Source organism: Mesocricetus auratus, unplaced genomic scaffold, assembly GCF_017639785.1.
Source record: "Mesocricetus auratus isolate SY011 unplaced genomic scaffold, BCM_Maur_2.0 Super-Scaffold_100006, whole genome shotgun sequence".
Lineage (NCBI taxonomy): Eukaryota > Metazoa > Chordata > Mammalia > Rodentia > Cricetidae > Mesocricetus > Mesocricetus auratus.
In genome coordinates this window covers 10,191,103-10,203,583 of record NW_024429190.1, presented here as the reverse complement: position 1 = coordinate 10,203,583, position 12,481 = coordinate 10,191,103, and the positions used below count along the sequence as shown (strand labels likewise).

At 52.6% G+C, this 12,481-nt stretch overlaps 1 protein-coding gene across 5 annotated transcripts; it reads right to left on the bottom strand.

Moving 5' to 3' along the window:
• Nucleotides 1-1,140: 1,140 nt before the first annotated feature.
• On the bottom strand, nt 1,141-12,481 carry Polm (DNA polymerase mu). Of its 5 annotated transcripts, none has more exons than XM_040746747.1 (11): nt 11,767-12,481; nt 10,063-10,243; nt 9,568-9,666; nt 9,269-9,439; nt 8,603-8,674; nt 5,540-5,660; nt 3,410-3,542; nt 3,195-3,297; nt 2,853-3,095; nt 2,688-2,771; nt 1,141-2,462 (listed from the first exon to the last, which is right to left on the bottom strand). In XM_040746747.1, exons 2-11 carry the CDS (start codon nt 10,219-10,221, stop codon nt 2,376-2,378), a joined length of 1,272 nt encoding a protein of 423 aa, XP_040602681.1. In that variant the 5' UTR covers nt 10,222-10,243; nt 11,767-12,481; the 3' UTR covers nt 1,141-2,375. The 5 variants fall into 5 exon arrangements, with proteins under 5 accessions (XP_040602681.1, XP_040602677.1, XP_040602679.1 ...); XM_040746743.1 differs by lacking the exon at nt 11,767-12,481 and adding an exon at nt 11,187-11,651; XM_040746745.1 differs by lacking the exon at nt 11,767-12,481 and adding an exon at nt 11,454-11,651.

Here is a 12,481-nt window from a genome sequence, read left to right as displayed (position 1 = left end):
ATTTAAGGTAGTCATCAATCTCATTAGAGGGCTGATCTCCAAATTCAAGAAGTTAGTCACCAAAACATCAAATAATCCAATTTAAAAATTGGGTACAAGCTGGGCGTTGGTGGCACACGCCTTTAATCCCAGCACTCGGGAGGCAGGTGGATCTCTGTGAGTTTGAGACCAGCCTAGTCTACAAGAGCTAGTTCCAGGACAGCCTCCAAAACCACAGAGAAACCCTGTCTTGAAAAACCAAAAAAAAAAAAAAAAAATTGGGTACAGATCTAAATAGAGAATTCTCAATAGAGGAATCTCAAATGGCCAAAAGGCAATAAATCATATATGTGTGTGTGTGTGTGTGCGCGCACACACATGTAGTCATTCTATAAGTTTAGAGAACCTTGACTAATACACGACCCAATAATCTGATGCCTGGCTATTTACCCAAAAGAAATTAAAATATATTTTTGATGTTGAATATTATCAACTTGATAGTCTTAGCATCACCTAGGAGACAAGCCTGCAGGCACGGCTGTGAGGGATCGTCTATATTAGGGTAACTGCGGTGGGCAGAGCCACCCTGAATGTGGATGACATTCTTCAGCTGGCTAGTGCATAGAGACCAGCTGAGTGCATTCACTCCTCTCTGCTTCCTGGCCCAGGTGCCAAACCTTCCAGGCCATGACGGGCTGAACCTTGAACTGTGAGCCACAGTAAAACCTTGTCTCCCTGAGGTTGCTTTTGTCCCAGCAACAGGAAATGCTTACATGTATGCCCATAGCAGCTCTAGTTACAGTCACAAAGCCTGTGAAAACCTTCAGGAGCTAAGCAGACAGCGGACCGCTCACAGGGTATAGACCAGGAGAAACCAGGAGAAACGAGTTTGATACGTGTAACAATCGCAGGAACCTCAAGAGCATTTGCTAACAGAGGCCAACAACCACTTACATAAAGTCCAGTTGCGTATCTATGACATATCTGTAGGGACAAAACCAAATGATCGGGTTGGGATAAGCCTGTCACCTATACCAGCATGCTATAAGGCAATGTTCTGGAGGACAGAGCTGTTCTGCACTGATGGTGGCAGAAGTGACCATTCTCTGTGTGTGTCTGTGCGTGTGCACACGCATGTGCTAAAACTCACAAAAACTATACTCCATAAGAATCCATTTTATTGAACGTTAGCCTTTAAAACACTTGTTAATATGGTGACGGAGCTAGGAGGCCCTCCTCCGTCAAGTCCTGAAGAAGGCAGGGAGAGTGGCACCAGGTAGGCAGCAGGCAGGGGCCTTTTGAGCCAGAGGGTGCCTGGGGATGTAGGGGACAGAGGACGCGGTGATGGGCCACTTCCGTGCTTCTGCCTCAGAGAAGGTGAAGGGTGGTCACAGTGTCCGGAAGCAGGGACAGGAAGTGAACTGGGAAGGTGGGGGAGGCCTAACTGGAGGGGTACAGCTGAGACAGAAACGCTAGAGCCACAGGACCCGCGTGAGGACTGCAGGTTTGGAGCTGCGGCAGGGGTATCAGAAGCGGCAGAGCAACACGTCATTAAGAGACCAGGGAGCCTGCGCCTCACAACTCACGCGGCAAGAGCACTCGGCTGCTGCCCACTGATCCTGCTGGTTCTCAGAACTGCTGCCAGGCTGGGCTGCAGTCTCTGTTCCAGGAACCAGAACAGCTGGGGCTGCGGATGGATGCCGGATCGTGGGAGGGGAGGCCAGGCTCAGCCAGGCTGGAAGAGGAGGCATGTGGGCTCTGATTCCGGGGCTGTGCTGTTTACGAAGTCTGGGGCCCAGCTGTGGGTGGTGGGGCCCAGCTGTGGGTGGTGGGGCCCAGCTCTGTGGGTGGTGTTGCCCAGCTGTGGGTGGTGGGGCCCAGCTGTGGGTGGTGTTGCCCAGCTGTGGGTGGTGGGGCCCAGCGACAGCCCCAGCACTGAGGGTTCCTGACCTGGGCCACTTCCTTCTCCCGGGGCAGCACAGTCCTCAGTCAGGCTTCTTGCTTCTGTGCAATACTTCACAGCCAGAATTCTATTTCCCGTATCAGCTCAGCACAGGCAGGGCCACGTGTCTCTTTTCTAAACACTGAATAGGGTGACCTGCAGCAACCACAGCTGGACAGACCAAATGCTCACACCAGGACCACAACCAAGACTTCAGACTCTGCCACAGTTCCATGATGTACGAACTGCTCAGAGCCCCTCGCCCAGAGGAGTGTGCAGGTTGGAAGCTGACTCACTCGGGGTCACATCTTTCCAATGTTCGAGCAGCTGAAAATTCCATTTGCACACGTGTGGCCATGGGGTGGAAGCCCACTTTCTGTCTAGAAACATTCCTGGTCAAACGTGAGGCAACCCCTCATCTTTTGTGGGTGGGCGTGGCAGCCAGCAGGCAGGATCAGGCATTTCTCTGCTCTGGAGGAAGGTACTTGAGGCCCAGGAGTCTGAAAATATCTTCCTCAGAAGTTGCATGGAAAAATGTCTTCTGCAAGAACAAGAGAGTTAGTGCCTGGATCATGCTTCTGGGCAATGTAGCTGGCCAGGCCATGCTTAGGCCATGCTTCCGTGCATGGCTGGGACCAGGCCGTGTTACTGTGCAGTGTATTGCTGGGACCATGTCATATACCTGTCAGTGTACATCATATTTGATATTGTGGGCCAGGATTCAGGTTACGGCAACCGTTTTATACCCTAGTTCCAGGCAACTTACCCGCTCAGCATCAAACAGCCCATGGCTGTTCAACCACAGCCCCTTCTCCTGCCGGCTGAAACGCCGTAGCTCCCTCTCAAAAAGCTGGGGAGAGATGGGGACAACTACTTTTAGCAGGGCTGACCCACCCCAGGCCCAGGCCCCCCCGAGGAACACGTGACCTACCTGGGAGCCAGTCCAGCCAAGAAGAGCAAAGGGGAACTGGCTGTTAGGCGTGACCACAAGATCCACCCTCACGGCTTTCCATGTTGGACAGGGATGCAGGCCCCGCCCTGAAGCTGCGTGCGGGGGCTGAGGCAAGCACAAGATGCAGAAACTCCTCTCGAAGGCGTCCATGGTGTAGCTGTGCCGCAGGAGGTGGGTGGAGTCTAAGCGGCTGCGATGGTGCTGGTGATACAGGACAAGTCCCTGCGAGAGGGGAGGCAGGTGTGGCCGCGCGTAGCCGTGGTTCTGGGGGGCAGAAGGCTGGCCAGGGGTCACTCCTGGGCAGAGCGTGGAGGCCCTCACCTGGCTCTGTAGGTGGCTCATCACTTTGGGTAGCAGTCCCACTTCTTGGCCCTCCTCAGGGTGAGTGATGAGGAAATCCACGTCATGACCTTGTAATTTCCCCCTGAAAGAGAAACGTTGATTCTCAGGTCTCAGCACTGAGCCATGTTGCAGTGAGAGTCCCTGCCTCCGGGAAGAGCCTGGAGTATACTCCATGGTACGGTGGGCCCTCTTACCTCCGGAAACCGCCAGTCAGTGTGACAGAGGCTCCGGGCAGGACCTGCCCCACGGCTGCCTCCACCAGGCGCTGCAGGGCCTCGGCATCAGCTCGCCCAACAGGGGTGCTCAGGTCCCGGTGGTACTGGAGCCCTGTGGGCGGCACAACTTCCTCATGGCCCCGCCCCCAGCACACGGCAGCCACCACAGCTCTGTGGCTGCAGGAAAGGCAGCGGGAAGGGCTGGGCCGTGTAGACGGAGTTTCTGTCCCTCCCGGTCCCACAGCTGTTTAGCCCCAAATAAACGCACAGAGGCTTATATTAATTATAAACTGTTGGCCGACGGCTTAGGCTTCTTACTGGCTAGCACTCTCTTATTTATTAACCCATTTCTATTAATCTAAGTATTTCCACGTGGTGCTGGATTATTAAGACTGCCCAGGGGCTGGAGAGATGGCTCAGAGGTTAAGAGCACTGACTGCTCTTCCAGGGGTCCTGAGTTCAATTCCCAGCAACCACATGGTGGCTCACAACCATCTACAATTCAATCCGGTGTCCACTTCTGGCATACAGGCAGAACACTGTATATGTAATAAATAAATAAATCTTTAAAAAAAAACAATAGCTTTAAAAAAAAAAAAAAAGACTGCCCAGACCTGTTACTCCTTTGGCAGCTACATGGCATCTTTCTGGGGGCTTCTCTATCCTCCTGCTTCCCAGCATTCCTAGTCTGGTAGTCCTGCCTATACTTCCTGCCTGGCTACTGGCCAATCAGCATTTATTCACCAACCAATACAGAAGGATATCCCCCATCAGGGCTGGATCTGACTCTTAAGATCGTGTACCTGATCCACTTCTCCTTTTAAACATAATTTCTTATTTTGGGATAACTAGATTCACAAGCAATTGAAATAAACAAGATCCCTTTGCCCAACTCCCCACAAACATAGTATCTTGTAAAACTCCAGTGAGTTTGAGACAGGCACAGTCTATATAGAGAGTTTCAGGCCAGCCAGGGCTACATACCAGAGAGCTGGGGCAGAGAGTTTAGCATATGCCTTATAAGGCTCAAGGTTCAATTCCCAATACCACAACAAAATAAACAAATCTTTCACAGAGTTACATGGAACAAAGAAGCTAGCACAGGCTCGATGCAATCAGCCCTTTTAAAGTTTTAGGCTCACCAAAAAAAAAAAAAAAAAAAAAAAGCCGGGCAGCGGTGGCACACGCCTTTAATCCCAGCACTCGGGAGGCAGAGGCAGTCGGATCTCTGTGAGTTCAAGGCCAGGCTGGACCGACAGCCTCCAAAACAATACAGAGAAACCCTGTCTCGTAAAAACAAAACAAACCCCCCCCAAAAAAAAAAACAAAAAAAGTTTTAGGCTCTCCATTAATCCAAGGCAACCAAAGGGTGGTAAAAGATGTGAGGAAGACGGTCTGCTGCCAGCCACCTCCCCTCTGGCCTACTCTGTCTTCCTGCCTGACAAAGGGGCACCACCGTGCCCTCCATGCTCAGTTAGGGAGGTCTAAGCCTAGCACACAGCGAGCCCTTAGTAAACACTGCTGGTCATCCTGTCTACCCTGCCCTGGGAAGAGAAACTGAGGCAGGAGCACCCCGGGGAGGTCACTGGCAGGCCATGGCACCCTTCAGCAGAGTCTCCAGCCAAGACCACCAGAACGACCAGGCAGGCTACACAGGCTACATCGCCTGCTGGCTTCCAGAGGCACTCATCACAGAAAGCAACCAAGACTTAGAGGTTAGCCTTGAGTCATGGTTACATGCCTAGCAAATAGAGGAGAGACCTCAAGCTAGGCATAACAAATCCAAGGTTTATGTTATTTCCATTCATGGAGGCACCTGTACCACAAAACCATACACACACATTGAACAGGTAGGCCCAGACCAAGGCTGTCTCTAACACAAAGGAAATCAAACAGGAGGAAACATGAGGCCCAGATGCCATAGCAATGCTATGACAACTACCACAGAGAGGGCCATGACAGACTCTGGCCAGAGAGAGAAAAGCACAGGGAGCCAGGATCCCGCGCACCAGCTGCTCCCCGGCACTCAGGGAGTCAGCATGTTCCACAGCACAGCTAACGGCTTCATTGTGTAGCGCTCTCAGGTCCAGGCGGCTCTGGGAAGTTTACCTGCTTTCTGCTGCTGGGTTAGTCTCTGGGGCTGCTCTCTGAGCTCATCCAGGGTTCGCAGTCCCTCCTGGTACCACCGGCTGGCAGTCTTCACACCGACCCCAAAGACTTGGGTGAAGAGCTATGTGGGAGAAGAAGGGATGGGTCAGGAGCAAAGTCCATGGAAGATGTCCCTGAGAGTGCTGCTTTCATGCCGAGTGACACAGGACAAGGACCCAATCCTAGAGTCTGGCTTACCCAGACCACTCTCACAGGAGACTGAACCCACTTTCCCTGAGAATATCCCTCCTAGGGACAGCAGATTTCACTGACCAACTGCCAGAAAACTTCAAGAAACTCTCTCTTCACCCCTTATAAAATGTCTGTCCCCTTAATGCACAGGCCCAGACTAATCTTACAATAGACCCAAAGAGTTATCCTGACATATGGGTTCGCCAGGTTTTTACTTCACTGGGAAAACGCCTCCACTTATGACAGCTGGGACTCACTGTGTGTTCCCTTCAACAGCAAAACCAAGGAGGAGTGAACAAAGAGGGAGGTTTCAACAGAGGCGCTGGAGGCCTGACTAGCATCTACCTCAACAGGTGTGGAGAATTTGCTCTCAAAGGTTCAAATATCAAAAGGCCCAGGGAGCCCTGGACTAAGCCTTTGCCTGCTTTGGGCCAATCACTGACTCTCCCCAGGAATTTTAGAATGAGACTAAGGACAGCCCACACAGAGTGGAGGTTGGATACATGGTCCAAAGCCTTCTGTGGCTATGTCTCCTAACAGTGGAGGATACCCATCTGTGTCAGGAGGATGGAGATATGCTGTGGCCATGCATGCCTGTCATTCCAGCATTCGGGAGACAGATACCCTGATCACAAACAAACAAAATGGAGCTGCCTTGCAGAGAAGCAGTCTTGGCCCTGCCCTTCCTGTTTCCCTGGCTCTCTGAACTCACAGTGTTAGACAGACCACAGTCATTGCAATGGACAGAACCTGCTGGGTGGTGATGGCGTATGCCTTGAATCCCAGCATTCAGGAGGCAGAGGCAGGTGGATCTCTGAGTTCAAGGTCAGTCTGGTCTACAGAGCAAAGACAGCAAGAGTTGCACAGAGAAATTCTGTCTCAAGAAAACAAAACTCAAACCAAAAAGATCAAGTACTACGCTTGCAGAGGACCTGAGTTCAGTCCCAGCACCCATGTATGTCAGGTAGTCTACAATTACCTACAGCTCCAGATCTGCTACCTCTGCCCACCTCACTCAAGTGTATGTGTGCACACACACATACGTGCATACCTACACATGCATACATATATGTAATGTAAAGAATGAACCTACAAAAAATAATCTGACATGATTTGAATATGGCAGTGCATTCTGGTATCTCAGCATTGGGAGATGAGGGGAGGAGGAAAGTGGACCAGCTACAGAGTGTGTTCCAGCCCAGCTTGGGCTGTGTAAGACACAGTCCACCAAAACCAAGACCAAACAAACAAAAAGTCTAGCACTTAGGAGACTTATGTCAGCCTGTACTACAAAGCAAAACTGTCTCAAAACAGACAGACAGACAGACAGGCTGCTGAAACTCAGCAGGTAAGGCACTTGCTGCCAAGCCTGAAGTTTTGAGTTCCATCCCTGGACTCTACCTAGAAGAAAGGGAACTTGTAAGCTAACCTCTAACCTCCTCATGTGCCATGGTGTGTGCCTTCCCCCAAATAAGTAAAATTTTTTTTAAATTAAAACTGCCAAGTGGTGGTCATATACCCTTTTTTTGGGGGGGGGGGGTTCGATACAGGGTTTCTCTGTGGGTTTGGAGGCTTTCCTGGAACTAGGTCTTGTAGACCAGGCTGGTCTCGAACTCACAGAGATCTGCCTGCCTCTGCCTCCTGAGTGCTGTGATTAAAGATGTTCACCACCACCACCTGGCCAGTCATACACCTTTAATCTTAGCACTCAGAGGCAGGTGGATCTCTGTGAGTTTAAGGCCAGCCTGGCCTACAGAGCAAGCTCCAGAATAGCCAAGGCCTCACAAGGAAATCTTGCCTTGAAAAACCAAAAAAAAAGTAAAATACTGAGCTAGCATCCATATTATTTATTTTATTTTTACAAGTAGGAGGTCCTCAGGCATATAATCTCAGCACTTAGGAAGCAGAGGCAGGAGGATTGCTCTGAGTTTGGGGCCAGCGTCAGCTTCAGTATGAGAAAAGTCTCAATCAAGCCCCATCCTGGAAAAAACAGACCAAAGAAATTCTAATTACTAACAAAATTCTCTGGTGGTACGGATGTTTTCTTGGACTTTGGGGTGCCCAGGAGGCAGAATGGAGAGGAGACCCCTCTTTCATCTTTCAGTGCTTCTCTTTCTCTTTTGCCCAGGAAACCCTCACAGGGGCCGGGACTAACGGAGAAACCTTACCTACGTCAGCATCAGCACCACTGCAGCTCAGACTGCGTGCCTGATCTCCCCAGAATGGCAAGAGCCTGGCCTCTTGGCTAGAGGACTCTCTTCCAGGCCCTCCCTGATACTCTTTAGAGTATTCTGCACAGTGTCCCACGACACCATGACACTCACCCTCCCAGGAGGCCACAAATCTCAGGCAACCGACCTGGCCATCTCCAGCTACAAGAGGAGAGGCAGAGGGTGTCAGAGCAGTAAAGTCAAAGCACCCAGGGGGCTTCCATATCAGGCTAGCAGTGAGTAGGCACGGGTACAAATGCCCCAAAGAAACAGGCAGACACAGCACCAAGGGCGATACCTGCGACCTCAGAGACCGCGCAATGCAAGGTGGCGGCCCCCTCCATGCCTTACCACACATATTTTGCTCAGTGTGCTCTTTGATACATACGAGAATATTCCATCAAAAAACCAGATGGTGATGAGTGATGCGGAAAACTCCCTAGGCTCAAAACAGCCTCTGCCTGCCTCTCTGCACGGCAGCTGGGAGCCTATCAGGTGTCAGGTTAGCTGCCATTTCTTGGTGACCTACTATGACCCCAGGGCTGGTGAAAAGGCCTCTGCCGGCTGCTTGCTTATGCTGTGGGACCCGCCAGGGTCCTAGCTGCTCCCCCCCAACACACACCTTCATGGTCTGGTGCCTTTCTGAGCTGCGAGCCTGTTCCACTTCCAAACACGTTCCATGCTCCAGCAGCTCCTGGACGGGAGACAAAACAAAACTCTGAGCCCGAGGGTGAGGCTGTTCTCTCCATACTCTGCAGAGGGCCTCTGTGGTGTCAGGGACCAGCAGCACTTGGAAATGGAGACTGCACCCAGGGAGGTAACCAAAACTGTAAGGCATAGCCGGAGTGGCAGCAGCTCCAGCCACAGCTCCTCAGGGCGGGGACCCGTGTTATGGCTCACTCCTCATGAGTCCCAGGACACACCAATGTTTACCTTTACAAACATGTGTGACTTCATCTACAAGCAGCTTTTGCTACAATAGGTTCTCGAAGGAAAAGCATCCAAAAGTCTGGTTCGATGTTGGGTCCTCAAAAAACATTTTCTTACACTCCCCAGACATCCTGGGACTGCTAACAATGACACCAATGCCAGCAGCGACCACCACCCAGTCTACTCATCTAAACTGGGACGGGGAACAACTCACATACCAGGGATCTGTGCTGAAGATGGTTTACTGCGGCCTCAAAGCAGCATCCGAGTGCATGCCCAACCTTCCAGACTGGGCTGGGAACCACCAAGTCCTTTGCTGTGCCCAGGACTCCACACACTCGCCATGACAAGCACATACCTGGATTACTCTAGAGGAATGTTCTCCCAAGTGGGGCAGGCCCTGCAGCTGGCTCAGGGATGTGACAGGGCAGGGTAGGGCCTTGAGCACTGAGGCCGCTCTGTAGAAGGAGAGAAGACGGCCCTCGTCGCCTTCGAAGCCTGCGGCCTCTGCCAGGGTCTCCAGAGCCTCCTGCGGGGAGGGCCCTTGGTTAAGGAACAAGGTGGACATGAGACCCTGCCCCAACCTTTTGGCTGCCAACCAGCTCTACCGTTGTCCCCTTTCTTTGGGGAGGGCATCTGCTCAGAGACGCGGCTTACTGAGAGGGTTACGTTGTGGTGTGTGAGCGGGGTAGGACGCTGGCAGGCATAGGCTGGCATCGTCACTAAGCTTGGGGGCTCCTTCTGGGGTTCAGCTACCTGCAAAAGGGTAAGTCGCGGGTCATTGTGAAGCTGCAGGACTGGCACGTTCTCTACCCCTCAACTCTACATGTGGGCTGGGGACTGAGGTCTCGGAAGGGACGGAGCTTGCCTCCTGTCTCCTAGCAGCCTGGCTCCGGAGCAGCTCAAGGACAGGCCCCTGCCATCTCTGTTCATCCCAAGGACTACGGAAGAAACACCTAAACGTACTAGAACTAAGTAGGTCCCAGATGCTTAGAACACGGCGGGATGCTCTAGCCCCGAAAGCCCTGCTGAGGCCTCTACTGGTTTCTCAGGGCCCTCTGCAGTCCTGGGAGAACCCTGGCTCCCCACCTCCTCCTAAGGACACCGAGGCACTACTATTGTGTCATCTGTCCCAGCTGAGCTGGTCCTCACCTCCAGGCGGTGCCGGACCTCCTCAGGGACAGGCTGCCCAGCCGCCATGCTCTCTGTGAACCAGCTGATGTCCAACAGAACTGGCTGGGGGCAGTCTGGGACGGGAGCAGCCATGCTCTTCTGCCAGCAGATGGCCTCCTTGGCTGAAGTCTGCTCCATCACCACATGCGTCACCTCCGAGCTGGGGGAAGGAGAAGAGAATGAAACCCAGGGCCCCTGCTGTTCTGCCCCAACCCAAACCTTTGCTCTTGTGGTGTCCTCTGCATGGTGACTGTCCTGCACTCTTCAAACGCCCCTTCTTCCGGAAAGCCTTCCCAGCCCCTCCTAGATGGACAAACACCTCTCCACTCTACCACCTGGTTCTGGGTGCAGCCGGTTTGACTTGTTAATCAATCTGTCTGCCACAGGGATTGGGGTGCGGCAGGTGCCAGGGCCAGGTGGTTCTGATCTCAACACTAACTGCTGTTTGGAGACTTGCTGTGTAGGTCATGCTGGCCTGAACTCTGGCACCCAAGCACTAGGATGACCGGCAGGCATCCCACTCTGCTAAGATTTAAATCCAGACGCAAGAGTCTTGGTCTATTTGTTCAAACCCAAGTAGGCAACTCTTGCTACATGGTCCAGGGAAAGCGTGGACTCTGTTTCCTTTACATTGGAGAAACCCAATGAAAACTATCTTGTAAAAATGTAGAGCCATATGCAATCCAAGTTGTTCTCTCCACTTGTATTTATTGGGGGGGGGGGTGCAAACAAGCTAGCCAGCCAGAGGGCACAGGCTCCGAGTTCCTTTACTATCCTCAATCGCAAAGTTACTCCGTTGCCCTGGGCATGTTCTCTTCCTACAGGAGCTGGTTGATGGCTTCTGCAAACTCAGGACATCCTAGGACCGCTGGCTCACTTGGAGGGAGAGCAGCTAGCAAATATGGCACCTTTTCAAAATGAGGAACTTCGAGTTGGAGGAAAGTACCAAAACCGCGAAAGTGCCAGGGCTGGCTTAGAACGCAAAGCCGCAGGTGCATACAACCATCTCCAGCCCTGGACCACGGTGGGTCCACACCGGCTTATACCAGCCCCGCGCAAGGCTGGCATCCCAGCAGCACCGGGCCCTCGCAGGAGCCGCACACCTGTAGGTATCTAGGACGCGGAAGCCTTTGGACCGCGCCAGGCGCGTGAGGAAGGCCCGGCGGCTGCGGCCCATGCGCGGCTCGGCCAGGTAGATGGCCACCCCCGGGAAGCGCGGCAGAGCGGAGGAAGCAACAGCGCGGCGTGGGGACTCAGCCCGCACTCGCCGCCGCTTGGGAAGCATCTGGGTACGGAACTCAGGAGACACTGCAGACCACAGTGGAAGCCGAGGTCAGGAAGGAAGGCGGAAGGTCAGCGAGGAAGCTGACCCGGAGAGGAAGTGCTCTCTGCTCCACTGCGGCGGTGAGGGGTGGGGGTGGAGGACTCTATGCAAATGAGGCGCGCTCCGGGAAGGTTGGGTCTCTGCTGAGGCCCCACCCCTATGCAAATAAGGACGCGTCTGCCGTTTGACCAGCTCCCTTGGAGAGCACCCCTGACTCCGCAGGCCTTAGAGGAGGGGGCCTGGGTCCGTGGGCGGGGCTTCGCCTTCGACTGGGCGGGCCTTGTTCGTCCCTCGGGGGCGGGGTCTCCGCCAACCCTTTCCGTACGCCCCTGCCCCTCAAAGGCGGTGCCTCGGCTTACCCTGGACCAGCTAGCTGCCTCTGCTGATGACGCGGCGCCTGCGCGGCGTCCTCTGAGAATGCAGAGAAGAGCAGAGATGTAGTCCGCTAACGAGCTGCTGGAGTGTGAAAAAGCTTTACAGTCTAACGGCACTGAGACAACCGGACGTTCATTTGGAAAAACAGAAACTGCCCCCTCCCTCGCTGCTTAACATCAAGTAAACCCTAGGTGGATCAAACATTCAAATCTGTACTGGCAGAAACTCCATTTTTTTCTATTTTCCATGAATTCCCCATGAATGCTGGGAACCTAACTTGGGTCTTCTCCAAGAGCGACAAGTGGTTCTTAACCGCTAAGCCGTTTCTCTGGTCCCTTAACATTTTTTTTAAGAAAAGATTTATGTGCTTGGCTGTTTTGCCTGAATGTATGTATGTGTACCCCATGTATGCCTGTAAAGAACCAGCCTTCTTCCATCTTAGGCTTAAAAGCCATCTTATAGCAAAAACAAACAAACAAACAAACAAAAAACTAGGTCCATTCCTGTTCACGATTAAACCTGAGTCTCAGAATTTAGTTATGTCCCACTTGTAACCTTAACTGCAAATTGTTTTGTGCTGCCTGCTCCAGGAATGCCAATGACATCTTTGTTTCACAGAGTTGTTTATAACCATCTTACAACCCTGTCTTTGTTGAGATGATTTTGTTCTGCTCCTGTAACCCCACCTATTCATTTGGC